This window comes from Narcine bancroftii, chromosome 4, assembly GCF_036971445.1.
Source record: "Narcine bancroftii isolate sNarBan1 chromosome 4, sNarBan1.hap1, whole genome shotgun sequence".
Classification (NCBI taxonomy): Eukaryota; Metazoa; Chordata; class Chondrichthyes; order Torpediniformes; family Narcinidae; genus Narcine; species Narcine bancroftii.
This window is the reverse complement of record NC_091472.1, coordinates 89,353,761-89,371,637: the sequence shown is the minus strand read 5'-3', so window position 1 is coordinate 89,371,637 and position 17,877 is coordinate 89,353,761. Positions and strand designations below refer to the sequence as shown.

Sequence of the window (17,877 nt, the reverse complement as noted above, 5' to 3'; positions counted from 1 at the left end):
CGGACAAGTTTCTCTTGTGTCTTGGTGTGAGCTTGGTGTGAGGTCCTCCATCAGCCAGCTCCCCACCATGACTACCAGCCCCCCCACATCTCCATCGGGCACACAAAACTCAAAACGGTCAACCAGTTTACCTATCTCGGCTGCACCATTTCATCAGATGCAAGGATCGACAATGAGATAGACAACAGACTCGCCAAGGCAAATAGCGCCTTTGGAAGACTACACAAAAGAGTCTGGAAAAACAACCAACTGAAAAACCTCACAAAGATAAGCGTATACAGAGCCGTTGTCATACCCACACTCCTGTTCGGCTCCGAATCATGGGTCCTCTACCGGCACCACCTACGGCTCCTAGAACGCTTCCACCAGCGTTGTCTCCGCTCCATCCTCAACATCCATTGGAGCGCTCACACCCCTAACGTCGAGGTACTCGAGATGGCAGAGGTCGACAGCATCGAGTCCACGCTGCTGAAGATCCAGCTGCGCTGGATGGGTCACGTCTCCAGAATGGAGGACCATCGCCTTCCCAAGATCGTATTATATGGCGAGCTCTCCACTGGCCACCGTGACAGAGGTGCACCAAAGAAAAGGTACAAGGACTGCCTAAAGAAATCTCTTGGTGCCTGCCACATTGACCACCGCCAGTGGGCTGATAACGCCTCAAACCGTGCATCTTGGCGCCTCACAGTTTGGCGGGCAGCAGCCTCCTTTGAAGAAGACCGCAGAGCCCACCTCACTGACAAAAGGCAAAGGAGGAAAAACCCAACACCCAACCCCAACCAACCAATTTTCCCTTGCAACCGCTGCAATCGTGTCTGCCTGTCCCGCATCGGACTGGTCAGCCACAAACGAGCCTGCAGCTGACGTGGACTTTTTACCCCCTCCATAAATCTTCGTCCGCGAAGCCAAGCCAAAGAAAAAAAAAGAAGAAAGAAAAAAAAAACTACTCCTTGAAGGAAGATGTACTTCTTACATTGCCTTTGAATTGTGTTTCCAATTTTTCTGATGGGCTCCCTCATCTGAGGAATAGTATCTATCTACTCTTTCTACTCATCCTGAACACCTTGATTGCAACATCTTCTGCATGGAAAGGTCATACTGGGATAAAATATTAAAATGTTCTATTAGAGGTAATCACTTCTGAGATGTTTGTTCAGAAAGGTTATCCGAGCAAAGGGAACTAAGTCATGTTGCAGATGAACAATAATCTAATGGCTTAATAGGGAGAAAGGGGGAAGAAAATTTTTGAGTATTCTTAACTTAGAATATACAAGTGGGAAAGAAGGCCTTATTGCAACTATTTTAATAGACAATTTTCAGTGAATCTATGGAATAGTTTTAAAGGAAGTTGCAAGGACTTGTAAAACATGAACATCTGTAGACACCATTTTAAAAGAAGCAAAGTGCTTTAAGACCTTGTGTATGGGGGATGGAGGTATAAAGGGATTGAACATCCATTGTGAAGATGAGGTGGTCCAGTTCGGGGAATCTGAAGTCATTGAAGAGATGGAGGGCATAAATTGACTTGGGGTTACGAACTGGGAGGTCTGAAATTACCAAACTTCAAAAATTACGTTTGGGGAGCCCGGTCGAGGTTTATCGCTTCTCTTTATGAGGGAGATGGTACCCCTTCCTGGGCACAAATTGGACTGCACATGGTAGTAGAAAAGAAAGCAGGAGAGTTAATATATAAGTGGGACACTAAATTGATATCAAGGGAAACAGATAACCCCATATTAAAACATGTAATTCAGATATGGCAAAAAAATAAATCAATAGGTGGGGTTAGCTCCTAAAACATCCTTGTCCCAGTATAGATTAATACCTATGACTCTGGATAATGAAATCCTGGACACCTAGTACCAGAAGGGGATCAGATGTATCGAGGATTGTTATGAACGAAGGTAACTCATGTAATTTGAACAGCTGAGGAATAAGCATGATTTGTCAAATTAAATTTTTTTCTGCTATTTTCAGTTAAGATCTTTCTTAAGGGATAATTTGGGACCATCTATGGCCCTACCCATGGAGATTCTAATTTGAAGGGGGAATAAGCATGTTTATTTCTACGATGTATCTCCTATTCCAAAGTGAGGGCCCGAAGCTGGACTTACATAAAGCAAGGGAAAGGTGGGAGACGGACTTGGGCACAACAATCCACAAGTGGTGCTGGTTAAACCTATATTGGGACAGCATGACAGCAGTCATTAATGCCAGGTACAGGTTGGTGCAATATAATTTCTTGCATCAACTGTACCTCACACCACAAAAATTAAATAAATTCAAACCAGAAATTTCCAGAAACATGCTTTAGGTGTGGTGTGGAGATTGGAACCTTTATCCATTCAACCTGGCTGTGTACAAAGGTGACATCCTTCTGGGAGGGCCTGGGGGACATTCTGAACAAAATTACAAAGGTCGATTTCCACATGATCCAGAATTGTGCCTTCTGGAAAACATTACAGACATGAGTTTTAAACTGTTGAAGTAACAAATTCAGTTTGTGAAGGTCACCTTGGTCATAGCCAGGAAATGTATAGCAGTCCCAACTAACTATTACACAATGGAATACTGTGATGCAGAGTTGTATTCCCTTGGAGAAAATCATTCATAGTAATATAAAATAAGAAAGAAAAAGAAAGATAGTATCATGGGTTGCTCGGAGTATCGCTTCCAACACAATGGACTCTGACAATTTAAGGAAGAAGGTTGACACAGGTCTTAAGAGGCTTGTCCTAAAAAGTTCCCTAAATCCACCCAAAAAGGTCTTACCTTGGGCATGACCATGTTGAAGACAAGAAAGTACCTATCTCTTCACCACACCTAAAACATTGATCTGATAAATTTGATTTTATTCTATTTTTGTGGCATCAAATATAACTGATGTAAAAAATTATATTGAACTAATCTATAGGTTACATTAATAGTATTTGACATATAATCTTGACAGAGATCTGACCCATCTTTGCTAATCAATTGTAATATTCAAATCTAACTCCAATTTCGGTCTAGATTTATACACACCTTGTTTAATAGTTCCTGTGTGCAATAGAAAATACATTACAGAAGTAAATTTCTTAGTATTTCCTCTCCTAATAAGAGTTTCTATCTCACTACAAATAGATAACCACATCTCTGGACTTAACCTTTCCCTTAAATATCCTCTCAGTTGAAAATAAGAAAAATGATTATTACTAGGTGTTCCATATTTATTCCTCAGTTGCTCAAATGACATTAATTGGCCTTGTTCATAACAATCTTCAATATTTTTATACCTTTACTAAGCCAAATATTTAAAAATTGATTGTTCTTTGAAAAAGATACAAGATAGTTTTGAATCGAAGGCATCTTGAGTGATATACTTCCTTCTATTCAGATTTTGAAATTTAAATGAATCATTTTCAACGGCAATAATTACTGTGATACCAAAAAAAGATAGAGACCCTTTGAAACCTTCATCATATAGCTATTTCATTATTGAATGCAGCTTATAAGATTCTTGCTAAAATACTGGCAAATAGGATGACTAAATAATTACCTAAATTAATAAATATGGATCAGACAGACTTTGTGAAAAAGAGACAATCAGTGGACAACGTGGTCAGATTACATTTAGCCCAAAAAAGATCTAAGTGTTGCTGTGGCTTTAGTTGCAGAAAAAGCCTTTGACAATTTTGAATAGGACTTGTTGTTTAAGGTCTTGGACAAATTTGGGTTTGGTCAATCTTTTATAAATTAGATTAAGGCATTATATAATGATCTCAAAGCTAAAGTAGTAACTAATGGACAAACATCCACTTCATTCCAAATGACAAGATCAAGTAGATAAGGATGCCTGTTATCAGCAGATTTGTTTATACTAGCTATAGAGCCATTATCAGAAGTAATTAGAAGTGATTTGGAAATTAAGGGATTTAAGGTAGGTCAAGAAGAGCACAAAATTAGTTTATTTGCAGATGATGCTTTAATAAATTTGACAGAACCTGAGACTTCCTTGTGAAAATTACACTTTTAATTTGGAAGAATATAGTAAGATTTCTGGTTATAAAATAAATGGGACAAAAGTGAAATTATGCCTCTAAAGGAAGGAGATTATAGTCATTATCAAAAGATACTCAATTTAAGTGTCCAAAAGATGGGATTAAATATTTAAGGATTCACGTAAAGGATAATAATTATATAATTTGAATTATTTTCCATTACTCAAAAAGGTTGAAGATTTTAAAAAATGTATGACTTTACCTATAACATTAGTAGCCAGCTCTTCAGCGCTTGACGTCCTGCTTTGCGGAAACTGCCAAAATGTTTGGCCTGGAAGTCAGCCTGAAGAAAACTGAGGTCCTCCATCAGCCAGCTCCCCACCATGACTACCAGCCCCCCCACATCTCCATCGGGCACACAAAACTCAAAACGGTCAACCAGTTTACCTATCTCGGCTGCACCATTTCATCAGATGCAAGGATCGACAATGAGATAGACAACAGACTCGCCAAGGCAAATAGCGCCTTTGGAAGACTACACAAAAGAGTCTAGAAAAACAACCAACTGAAAAACCTCACAAAGATAAGCGTATACAGAGCCGTTGTCATACCCACACTCCTGTTCGGCTCCGAATCATGGGTCCTCTACCGGCACCACCTACGGCTCCTAGAACGCTTCCACCAGTGTTGTCTCCGCTCCATCCTCAACATCCATTGGAGCGCTCACACCCCTAACGTCGAGGTACTCGAGATGGCAGAGGTCGACAGCATCGAGTCCACGCTGCTGAAGATCCAGCTGCGCTGGATGGGTCACGTCTCCAGAATGGAGGACCATCGCCTTCCCAAGATCGTATTATATGGCGAGCTCTCCACTGGCCACCGTGACAGAGGTGCACCAAAGAAAAGGTACAAGGACTGCCTAAAGAAATCTCTTGGTGCCTGCCACATTGACCACCGCCAGTGGGCTGATAACGCCTCAAACCGTGCATCTTGGCGCCTCACAGTTTGGCGGGCAGCAGCCTCCTTTGAAGAAGACCGCAGAGCCCACCTCACTGATAAAAGGCAAAGGAGGAAAAACCCAACACCCAACCCCAACCAACCAATTTTCCCTTGCAACCGCTGCAATCGTGTCTGCCTGTCCCGCATCGGACTGGTCAGCCACAAACGAGCCTGCAGCTGACGTGGACTTTTTACCCCCTCCATAAATCTTCGTCCGCGAAGCCAAGCCAAAGAAGAAGAAGAAGTAGGCAGGGTTAATTATATTAAGATGAATATATTCTCAAGAATTTATTATCTCTTTCAAACCTTACCTATATTATTGCCACAAAAATTTTTCAAGAATGAAATAAACATAAGGAAATTTCTTTGGAATGGTAAAATGCCAAGAGTTTCTATAGAAAGATTAATGTGGAAATATAAATGGGAGCCCTACAGCTTCCTAACTTTAAGAATTATGACCAAGTGGCTCAAATATGATTCCTTACTTCTTTTTTTGAAGGAGTAGAAGAAGCAGCATGTGTTAAAATAGATTTGGATAAAATAGGAGGGAAATTAGTTGAGGAATTTATATATGAATGGGATTCAAAATTAATAATTGGTTTTAGAGACACCGTTGTTGAAACACTTGATTATTGTTTGGATTAAGATAATATATCATTGTTGAGAAAGGTTGTATTGTTGTTCTGGATTTGTGTGAGTCTTGGAAAATCAAAAATAAAATATTTTAAAAAAGAGATGGAGGGAATTGCGGATGTAGGCAGGGAGGGATTAGACCAATTAGCACAAGGACTTGTTTTAGCACATTCAAGAGAGTTGAATGAGGGGGCGTGGCAAGATGGCGTAAGGATCAGACGTGCCTTCCAGTCCTCTCCTGTTTTGTCTAGAAATGCCTGTTAAAATTCTTTAAAAGTTTAGATAATTTCAGTGCTGTTAATTTAACTTATGATGGTACAATTGGTGGAAAAGAGCAAAAAAAAACAGATCATCAAAAAACTACATTTTCCAAAAGTTCAAGTTTTGGAGCCAACCTACAGGAAAGACACCAGGACTCAGCGTGAAATGGATCCCAGGAGAGAGGTACAGTGTTCGGATGTAGAGCTCTATGTTACATCGGTAGAGCCCCCTAAAGAAGGCGCCAAACAGCCTTTAAAACAAAGAGTTACTCAAAGGCATTTGTCAACTGTAGAGGTGGCGCTGCAAACTGCATCTCTTGAGATAGAAAAACCTATACAACTTGATGTACTGGGAGAACTTAATACATTATGGACTGGGGACTCCAGTCATTGCTGGAGAGGCTGTGGCTGGGGTTTCCACACGCAGTCATACTACAAGGAAGGCAACCAGAATGAAGGAAGGAACCGAAGATCCTTTGGTTATGCAGAAGAAGCAGGAATCTGTTGAGCCAAAATCTCTTCCAATTGAAATCTTGAATCTAAATTATCTTATACAATGCAGGTTATGACTGAGCTTGGTACTAGGTTTAATACTCTGGTGAAAATACATTCTCAACAGATGGCTGAGTTTGGAGCTTTTAAGCTTGAAGTGAGAGATAAATTTAATTCGTGTGAAGAAGATATAGACGAAATACGGGATCAAGTTTTTGATGTGACCAAAATGGTCGAAGACTTACAAACTCAAAATAAAAATTTGGTGAAAAAGATTGATTATTTGGAAAACCAATCCAGACGGAACAATATAAAGATTATTGGTTTGCTGGAAGTTATGGAGGGACCAGACCCAAGAAAATTTTTTACTGAATGGATTCCGCAGGTGCTGGGTCAAGAACATTTCCCGGAAGGTATAATACTGGAACGTGCTCACAGAGCCTTGCGTAGAAGACCTATTTCAGGTCAAAGTCCAAGACCTGTTTTGGTTCGTTGCTTGAATTATTATGACAGAGAAATAATTTTACGAGTGGCTATTAGAACAGAGAAAATCACCCTTGATGATTCAAAATAATCGAGTTTTCTTCTATGCGGATTTGAGTCAAGAAGTTATGTTCCAACGACGGAAATTCAATCCTGCTAAAGAGTTGTTGTGGAAGAAAGGTTACAAGGCAACCTTTAGATATCCAGCTGTTTTGAAGGTTTTCCAAGATGGTTGCCAACCAAAGTTCTTTGATTCTCCAAAGGAAGCTATAGTATTTGCTCAAGAGCTGCCAATTACTCAGTTTCAACAGAGACATAGTCCGCTGCGATCTCTAAGGAGACAAGAGATGGAAGAAAAGAGCCTTGCTCCAAGAAGGAATGGTTGTAATGGTGACTCGGCAGTTGGAGCTGATTAAAAGAAGAGTTGTCCTTTATTTTTAATGTTTTTTTTAAAAAAAGGGATATTAAATAATGATGATGTTAGTTTAAGATGAAGTGAGAGTTGGGGGAGAGAACTGGATAGGCACTATTTCCTGAAAGTCATCTGCTACGTGTGAGTTATCTCACACCCATTTTTTTTGGGAGTTACCGCATTGCGCGGTTTAGACGGGAGAGGGTATTTTTAACCTCCTACCTGTTTTTTTTCCTTTTTTTTGTATTATTAGATTAAAGAGTGAAGGGTTTTTTTTTGTTTAAATATAAAAAAAAGCATAAGAAAGTATTTGATTGTTTAAAAAACTAAAAATTGATGTGGTTTTTTTTGTAAAGTTTATTCAGTAGATAAGGAATATCTGAAATTTAAATGTGAATGGGATGGATAAGTTTTTTTAAATATTTTTTCTTTAACTTTAAGGTGAAGGAGTGGTAATTCTGGTGTATATTATTTTGCTATTTTAGTTATAGAACGAAGGGAATAATGGTGAAAGTTATAAATTGAATTGTACAATTCTTAATGAGGCTTGAATTTTGTTTGTGGTTTATGCTCCATTTGTTGAAGATATAGATTTCGTTGTAGATGTGTTTTTATTATTTGGATATCTGAATTTTAACGTAATGATTGGGGATATTTAAATGTGGTATTGGAGCTTTTATTGGATAACTATTCAAGAGTAAAAGGGAAAAATGGTGGAAGAGTACTAAAATTGAATTGTACAATGCTTAATGAGGTTTGAATTTTGTTTTAAGATGGTGGTTTATGTGACTAATATGATGATAGATGTGAAGTTAGTTGATATTTGGTGAAGGTTTATCTCTATAGAGAAAGTTTTTTTTCATCTTTTTTTATGCTACTATTTTTTTTAAGAATTGATTATTGTTTAAGAATTTTTGATAGATAATGTTACTAACTTTACTAATTTTTTATATTAAGTTTGAGTTAAATATATGTTTCATCTTAACTTCGTTTGTTAAATATATGCATTTAAGTTTGATTTAAATGTTTTTTAAGTCTGATATCTTAGTATTAATTACTTTTCTTTTTGTTAGTATTTTAATCGGTTATGTTTTTTTTTGTAAGTGGGTTTTTTTCTCACATATATTAACTTTATTAATTCTTCACTCTTTATTTTGGGGGGGAAAGGGGGGGTTGGACTAATTAGAGTTGGGTTATTAATGTGTAATAATTATTGGGGAGGGTATAGTTTATTTAGATTACTGATACTGTATTGTAATTTTATTATTTTATTCTTAATTTTTTTTAATGTAATCAATATGTTATTCATGTTATAAAATCTTAAATAAAGTTTAAAAAAAAAGAGTTGAATGAGAACCTAACAGTAATTTGGTAAAAGGGATAAAAGATGTCACTTGTGTGATATTTCTTAGTCGTTTCCAGTCCAGCACATTTCCAATCTCTTTGTCAGATTCCTATTCCCTTCAATCTTTCACAATTTTATCTACTTCCACATTACATACTTCTTGTGACCTAGGCTCCACAACTCTCAGGCATAAAAAAATCCAGAAATTCACTACTCTTTGTGAGGAGAAATTTCTATGTACCTCAATTTTAAATGATCAAGGTCCTTGCCTTGAAATTATGTCCTTTGGTTTGAGACTCTTCCACTAATGAAAACATCTTAACATCTATCATAATCCCCCTTTGGATCTTACATGTTGCAATAAGATCATCCCTCATTCTTCTAAACTCCCACATAAGTGTTCCATATGAATTGAATGGTTATTTGGCCTTTGGATACATAGATCAGCATCTTTTATGTAATCTTCTACACATTTACTAATGGAATCCCACTAATTCCTGAGCCTAACAACATGATATGTGCTCCTACTATAAACTCCTCCAGTTGTTTCTAATTGTAAAATCAATCATGAAGAATTCATCTTACCTCTGCTCCCTCCCCCAAATACCAAAAGTAGAAAAGTCATGTGAAAATTGTGAAGGACCTTGATGAGATCTGGAGATCAGTCCAGTTTTAGTCTTTCAATTTGAGGAAAGATATACAGTGAAGTGCCACTAATTTAATTCTGGGGAAACATAGTTTTCTTGTGAAAAAAGGATGATTGTCCAGCAGGTTGTAGAATTTAGAAGAATTAGAGGTGATCTTATGGAAACAAAATTCTAGGACAGTGGGACCACTTTAAGTGATCCCTTATTAACCACAGAGCATCTATGCATAATCCTTTAAGTAAGGGATTACTTAAAATTGTATGGGAGTGGAAAGAAAAAGATTGAGAACCACAGTTCTAGGGGGTTGGAAAGGGTGGATGAAGATTCTCGAACCTGAAATGTTTCTCTTTCCTCAGATGCTGTTTGACTTGCTTTAACATTTTCACTTTTATTTCTCAAGCTGTACTTCCCTGATCTAGAAAAAAGGAGCAGGGTTTTGACATAGACAGAGATGAGGAAGAATGTATTCTTTCAAAGGGTTGTAAATCTTCGGAATCTTTATCCCAGACTGGGATGGGTGAACTGTTGGCATAAATGCAGATGCTGCAGGAAGATTGACTTGAGGACAATAATCAAATTTGCTCCAATGTTATAGACAGACTTTGCTGCATGGTCTTATCCTGTTCCTTTATCTTGTATTCAGTGTATAGGGAGGGCTATGCCTTTACAATGAATGAATTCTGTAAAATCAGAATCTCACAAATGTGTTAATTCTTTATATTTAGGTTGAGATTGGCTTTGGAAAAAGTCCAAAGAATGTGACCTATTTCCATGCTCCCAACTGTGCAAATCAGTGACGTTTGTTGGAATCGCTTTACAACCTGTCTCTTGTAATCAGAAATGTCAGAAGTTGCTATTTCCGTTAACTGGAAGATTTCTGCGTGTCACATGAATGTACGCACAATGATTCCTATTCATTACAGACAACTGGGCAAAGGAGCAATTTTTTTTTCACGGAATAAAGGCGATTAAGTAAAACTTTGCATAGCAAACCTTGAAACGAAGACTGAAACAAAACTTCATTGCAGTTATGCTATCGGGAAAAAAAATTCCCCAGAGAACACTAGGGATTATCATTTTATACTTAAAACAGACTCTATCACTGTGCGGTGGAAACACATGTGGCAGGCAGCATCCGTGCAGTTCGCTGCTCACGTCCCGCAGGCAAGTGTATCTGAGGCAAATAATCAGAGTTTTGAACAGACTTGGTGGGCTGCAAGGCCCTTTGATCCTGTACCTTAATGTCTGCACATTCTGAAGATCAAAACAACGATTCTTCAGGTGTTTCCTTTAAAGTGTGGATTCATTTTCGACATCCGATCAGATCTCATTAAACAATAATGTGCCCTTTGAAATGTATCAAGTAAAGTGCAATATTTCCGTCATCTGGATCGATAGACTTAATATGTGCCTTTCAGGGCGATGCGGGCCACCGATCGTTTTCTCACCCTCAACTTTCCCGTCGTCTCATGGGATCTGCCCGGCGTCCGCCACCTGCGGAGGAGTCGGCGCTCGGACCCGGAGGCGCTACGCTTTTCAGGTGCCCCGGCGGAGCGGTGCCGATAAAAGGGCCGCTGTCAACCTTTGACGTCAGTGGCTTTCTGGCTCGAAACTCTCGAAAGATGGCGGCAGGCACCGAGTGGAGCAAGGCACGTATTTGTCACCGTGGCGGCGGAGAGGAAAAAAACGACGATGACGGCCACGCTGGCGCAGAAGGTATCATTCCCGCTCACCGAATTCCTCCTTTCGACACGTTTCTCGGAGGCTGCACGGCTTGCAGATACGTCGCCACCTTTGTGGCAGCGCGACAGGGTTTTTTTTAAAAAAAAGTTCGTTACTGGATGCCTTGGAGAAAATTTGAATAACGTGGCGCGCTGAGCAGCAACTCGAGGGAGGGCAGAGAGGGAGGGGCGCTCGGCGCCCGAGTGCTCCGCCAGCGCGCACGCGCCGTGAGGCGGTCTCTCCCTCGCTCTCTCGGGGCGAAGGATCACTCTCGGAGTTGGTGTATCCAAGCGCCGAGGGGTTTTTAAAAAAAAATGCTGAAAGGGGCCGGGAGGTCTATGAAAATGCGGTCGGGACTCCGCAGGTCTCGGAGAAGGGCCGTCGGTGAATTTCTCCAGGGGAAAGAAAGTAGGTATTAGCAGGGAAACGCTGCCCAGGCTTTTTGCAACGGAACACAAGTTTAAACGTGAACACGCGCGGGGCCCCAGGGGCCGGGGCGGCCTGTAGGAGGAGTGCATGGAGGTGGAGGGGCGTCGGTTGTTTAGATTTGAATCGGCGGCAGGTACGGCGGCCCGTGGGTGACGCGGGCTGCTGCTGCGAGCGCGGCTCGAATGTTTCGACGTGGTTACATTTCTGGAGGGTGTGAGATTCTTTTTTTTTGCTGATGAGGATTTATGGACAAACAGCATGTGACATGTTAAGGGGCACAGGGAGTCACGCCGACATGGTGATCAATCGCGCAAGCGTTGTGAACTGTCAGAGGGGCGGAAGGGAGCGAGGCAATTTCTGCACCATAGTGATTGTGGCCGCGTTTAAAATTGACGTCACCCCCGCCCATGTGCTGGGGAAACATTTACGGTGATTGAAGGTGGTTTTGATAGGGTTCCTGCAATAGCACGGTATTCGTGCCCGTTCACAGACCCTGCATTCCAGCAGCATCTTTCTTTGAGGCCCGTTGAGGTTGGAGGAATATTATGTAATCTCTTCTAGACGCATGGAGAAGGGCAATTTGCTCAGAGCAATAGAGCCTGTATACTTTTTAAAAAGTAATATATTTGGGAGAAAGCGGATTGATTCCGTAAGTTGGAATGAACATCATTTTATGCTCACATTTAAACCCCTTGCTACATTCGTGTAGAAATGAGCCATTCATTCGGGGCACTCAGATTAGGTATGAGGCATCTCAACACGAAAAATGTCGATCATCCCTTGCTTCCACAGATGCTGCCCGACCCGTTCAGTTCATCAAGAAGCGCGTTTTTTTAGTTTCCATCCTCCGAAATAGTTTTGCACGTGTATCAACATTGGATATAAACAAAGTACTTGAAATACTGGGGGGTGGGGAGCATTAGAGGAGAGAGAAACAGAATTGATGTTTCAGGTCAGTAAGTCTTGTATTTTGTCAAAACCTGGTTTCAGACTGTTATAGAAGAGAGATCCTGTTGTTAAATAAAGGTAGTAATGATCCAAATATAATTGCAATATTGGCCATTTGGTCCATCAACTCTCGAGCTTTTTCAGAGCATAGCTATTGGTACCATTTCCTGAAACCTATCTTGTATATCAATCAATTCCCTGATTTCCTTACCACCCACACTGGGGTAATTAACGGTAATCCATTAACTTGCCAGTTATCATGTACTTGGGATTTGGTAGGAAACTTGATTGTTTGAAGCTAAATTCTGCCTTGATGTGATTTGGCTTTTAGAATAAAGCCCTTGGAACACCTGAAATCAAGGTTTTTGCTGCTTGTCCTGCCTCCAAATCTTTTTCTGATGTTGTCTGCAAGCTGCATATGGTGTTTAATGGAATAGTCTGCTTGCCTGCATAAGTGCAGTTCCAACAGCATCTCGGACAAGACAGTCTGTTCTGAACGTTTGTTTCCTCCAGACCTGGGACTCTGTTGCGATATAGCACAGCCATTCTCAATGGGGGCCATAGGCCATGCCTGGGACTAGAGCACATTTAAGGGGGTTCATGGACTGAAATCAATTTTTTTAATGTAGTTGGTAGAAGTATAAAAGAAACCAACTAAACTTGAAATCAACCCCATAAGCTTTGAGCAGAGACCTAAGGCAGCCATAGCCAAAAAAAGTTGAGAATGGCTGGGGTAGCACCCTGAAAATGCAGGTTTCTTGTGGAGATTAGTACAGTCTATGAAACTTCTATCTTAAAAATGGTGATAGTAATTGTACTTGATTTGTCCTGCAGATTACATCTTTTTATAGTACGGAACAAGGAACCCCCTCCATTTTTGTAACAGAAATTTACCCTTACAGAATTAACAAATAGCAACCAAAAGTTTTGAGATGTGGAATAAAATTCACTCACAGAAGGTAGGTGGGGGGGGGGAGAAAGAGAGAAGAAAATAAAATATTGTTCTTTATTCAACTCTCGTTTTTTGATGCATCCAGAGACAATGTGACCTCATTTTATTGGAAAATCATGATCTGTTTTCTAGGAATGCAGCCCTTTAAATTTTGAAACTGCTCTTCAAGATCATAACTGAAATGAAGTTACCATTTTTACCTTGAATGTCATTAACATTCAGTAATAACTGCTAACCTTGAGAGTGTTCCTAAATTTTGTAAATTAATGTGAATCCTCAAGAAAATCTTGACTCTTTTAGGCTTTTCCTTAGTTTGTTCGTTTTGTCTGCATGTGACACCCAAGTCCTTTAATTGAACTGAAGCCATTTGTGTGGTTTCCAAATTCAATGCCTGTTTTATAAGTTTGAATGAGGCTATGAATACAATTTGGAATGATAACGGAATATGGTAAATGACATTACTAGATTTGTCTAAATGTTGCTGCTTTCATGGATCTAGTGAAAAATTGAACCAATGTAGTAATCTTAGACTTGTGCAAAGCGTTAATGGCCTTGATACCAAACATGGTGTATTTTTAACTATTAGTCATTCTATTTATAGGTGGTATAATCCAAAAGGTGTGAATAGTCTTTTATAACTAACAATTAGCTAGTTAAATGCATAAAACTTTTTTAGCCACAACCTTTGGGTTACAACTGTTGATTTTTGGCTCAGAATTGGATCTGGGCATGATGCATGATGTCATGTGATATGTAGATGGCATGCATGCCTCAATACTGAATCTGTGTACAGACAATGTCAGAAGGATAAGTCATTTTATGATTGCCTTCTTTATCCATTTGTGCATTCTTTCACATTTGTGGGTATCTGAAATTCCAGAATTCCTTTAGTACATTCTAACTGAAATGGTTATTTGTATTGTGCTCACAACCTACACCTTTCTCCACTTCCACATTTGCCTTTTATAGAATTGACACAGTGACCTCCATTCTCTGGTTGTCCCATATGGTGAAGTAGAATGCTAACAGGTGGTAGTAGGTGGTAGGTCTGTCCAGAATTAAATTTAATTAATTTCCTGTTTTTAAAAAATGTATTAATTTTAAACGAGTAGTGCTTACACTACTCATGGCAGCCAACTGGCCTCTGTTTATATCCACCCTGGATTTGGCAGAGCTTAAACTTAGTTGAGCTGGTATTTCACCTTTAGTTTGTCTTTGGCATCTGTTTTGATGGGTAGGCATGAAAGATTCAATTTATTATTAATACTTTTTCCTTTGACATGAAAATGATGTGTGAGCACATGTTGCTAGTGGTTCCATGTAGAACTGCCAGCCATGGGTAAAATAATCTGGCCTAATAACACTACTTACGAATGGAGTACTTGTTATGGTGCATCTTATTGGAGTTATAACTAAATGGCAGTGTTTTTAAGGGAATGGAGTTTTCAACCTTGATATGACTTGACTTTCCTTTATAGGATGCTGCTAATGCCATTAAAATATCTATTAGAAGAGCATATTTACTTTGTGATTATGTGCATGAGTAACTTCAATTTAGAAAGTGGTGTATTTTAGGTAATTGAAGCAAGATATAATCAGATAATTTCACATAATTTTGGTAAATATGAACATTCACACTTTGTTTTCAACTATTATTTACTAGCCATTTGATGTTTAATTGTTGAGCAATCAATTCTGACATGGCAATGATAGAATATGCACATTGGTGTAAACCTTTTTGCTTGCTTCAAATTGTGCATTAAGTAAAATTCTGTTTTGTATTGTGAAATGTGCAGTTGGTCCATTCAAAACTCTTGGTTGAAATGAGAAGAAAGACAATAGAAATGGCATATTTATGTGGGGATTAGAGCACATTTTGCCATTTGGCCCAGATGGAATCCTGTGTTATCTCCTATGTGGTGTACATTTGATGAAACATTCATGGAAAGCAATAGGTAATTGATGTTTTTGGCCCTGAGCCTTTCTGGTAGGAAGACACCCCAATAAAGGTAAAGGTTCCATTATTGTCGCATACTACATTTAGAATGTAACATGCATGAAATTCTTTAACTTTTGCCTACAGTCAGGCAGACAGAATTGCCGCTTTGTCCAGCACCCCTCACATAAACATTAATCACTTGATATTCCTAGGCAGACTACACTGCAAGTACTGACCAAACCTGAACCTGCTTAGCTTCTGATATCAGACAATCTCAGGTGTTTTCAGGTTATTATGCTTCCAATAAGAAGGTGAAAAGGGGAGGAGCATAGGCAAGCGAGTGATCTATGGATACAGGTGGAAGGAGATGACAAGAAAAGAGGTGATGAGGGCTGAGAAAGATGCTCAGGGGAAAGGAAGGGGCTGGAGAAAGGGAGTTAAAGGGATGAGGGAAAGGGAGAGAATGTGGGAGGGAGTTAGCAGAAATCAAAGCCTATATTGATGCCATGTTGTTGGAGGCTTTCAAAACAGAATTTCTGGCCTCAACCTGGCATATATGGACGGACATGTCAGTGTGGCAACAGGGTGTGGAATTGAAATGGGTGGTCACTGGCAGGCTTGCTATTAGAACTGACAAAATTTATTGTTTTGTGGCAGCATTTTAGGTTCAAAATGTGCTACAAGTGACATTCAAAAGTGCAAAAAAGAAAGTGAGATAATGTCTGAAGTTTGTTGTCCATTCAAGAATCTGATGGCAGAAGGGAAGATGCTCCTTTTGTAATGTTGGATGTTAGTCTTCAGGCTCCTGTAACTTCTTCCTGATGGTCGGTGAGAAGAAGAGGTCCTGGCCTGGGTAGTGAGAGTCCTTGAGCATAGAGCTGTTTTTTGAGACACTACATCTTCTAGATGTCCTTAATGGAGTGAAGACTGATGCCCTTGATGGCACTGACCAAGTTCACAATTCTATATAGTCTTCCTGTCCTGTGCATTGAAGCGTCTATACCAGGTAGAGATGCAACCAGTCAGTACATGTGTAGATATTTGCAAGAGACTTTGGTAACAAATCTTCACAAAGTATAGCTGCTGGCGAGTCTTCTTCATGATTACATTGATAGATCTTCAGAGATGTTGACTCCCAGAAATTTGAAGTACTTTACCCTTTCCACTGCTGACCCCTCGATAACTGGCTTTTTCCTTAGTTTTGTTGTCATTGAGTGCAAGATTACTGTGACATGACTCAATCAGCTGATTTACCTCACTCCTGAATGCTTCCTCATTGCTGTCTGATTCTGCTGATGACTGTTGCCTGCAATTTTGTAGATGGCATTGAAATTGTGCTTAGCTACACATCATGAGGGTAGAGCAGTGGGGTAAGCACACATTCTTCGTTTGCCTATGTTGATTATCAGTGAGGAGGAGAAGACCTTGTTTGTGATTCGTAGTGACTGGCCTTCTGATGAGGAAATCAAGGATCCAGTTGTAGTGTGCAGATTTTGAAGTTTGCTGACAAGTACTGATGGAATGATGATACTGAAATCTGAGCTGCAGTCAATGAAAAGTAGACTGATATTCATGTTGCTCTTGATTAGATGCTCTAGCGATGAGTGGAGAGCTTGTGAAATTGCTTCTGTTGTGGAGTGATTGTGAAGGTAGGTGAGTTATAGTGGGTCTAGATCTTTGGTACATGTTAATTCTGGCCATGACCAACCTCAAAGCATTTCAACGCAGATGTCAGTACTACTGGGTGATAGTCATTGAAGCAGCTCACTCTGCTCTTGGGCACTGGTATGATTGACACCCTTTTGAAGCTGGCAGGAACCTCAGACTGCAGCAGTGAGATTGAAAATGTTCATGAACACTCTGGCTAGTTGGTTGTCACAGATTTTCAGTAACCTGCCAGGTATGCCATCAGGGCCTGATTCCTTGTGAGGGTTCATCCTCTTGATGTTGGCACCAGCTTCTGCGGGGATTCTCATTGTTACTGTTGAATTCAATTTTTCAAGTTGAGCATAAAAGGTGTTTAGCTCATTAGGTAATGAAGCATCACAGCCACTTATGATGTTCAGCTTTGATCTGTAGGATGTAAGGGCCTCCAATCCCTGCCATAGCTGGCAAGTATCTAACTGTTTCTAGCTTCCCTTGGAATTGTCTTTGCTGCTGATAGCCTTCCGCATGAGATCTGGATCACCAGTCTTAAACGTCATCAACCTCTCCCTCAGCAGGTTGCAAAATGTTTTTATTCATCCATGGATGGCTTTTTGTTGGAGTACTCGTGGTATGTGTGTGGGCACACTCATCCAAGTAGGTCTTGATGAATTTGTGACCTATTCAAGTTTTAAGATGAGGCCTTGTATATGGTCCAGTCCACCAATTCAAAGTGGTCCTCCAGATGTCTTTTAACCATTCTTTCACCGTTTTCACTGCTGATGTTGTTGTCCTCAGGCTCAGCTTGTAAGCGGGAGTAGGAGTATAGCCAGGTGATCAGACTGCTGAAGTGTAGGCGTGGGCTCTGAATTCGTGTGGTTTATTTTCTCAAGATTGTATGTTGACAAGGAGCATGGTAGGGAGTGGAGGCCTCCGAGCCCAGCTGCTTAGTTTGACCTGTAGCTCCCCTCCTCATCCACGTGGTTGTCTTT

At 40.0% G+C, this 17,877-nt stretch overlaps 1 protein-coding gene and 1 long non-coding RNA gene across 7 annotated transcripts in view; one reads left to right on the top strand and one right to left on the bottom strand.

Moving 5' to 3' along the window:
- Positions 1-11,717, bottom strand: part of LOC138760801 (uncharacterized) — a 34,622-nt gene extending 22,905 nt beyond the window's left edge. Inside the window, exon 1 of the long non-coding RNA XR_011355880.1 lies at positions 10,489-11,717. This is a non-coding gene — a long non-coding RNA (uncharacterized lncRNA). The remainder of the gene's footprint in view (positions 1-10,488) is intronic.
- The window catches only part of atl2 (atlastin GTPase 2), a 95,593-nt gene continuing 88,421 nt past the window's right edge, over positions 10,706-17,877 (top strand). For 2 of the 6 annotated variants that reach the window (XM_069931898.1, XM_069931899.1), the window contains exon 1: positions 10,706-10,967. In XM_069931898.1, the coding sequence (XP_069787999.1) occupies positions 10,721-10,967 (247 nt within the window). In that variant the 5' untranslated portion in view covers positions 10,706-10,720. Of the gene's footprint in view, positions 10,968-11,138; positions 11,382-11,828; positions 11,934-13,239; positions 13,310-17,877 lie in introns of those variants that run through there. The other 4 variants (XM_069931901.1, XM_069931902.1, XM_069931904.1 and 1 more) reach the window with 4 other exon arrangements.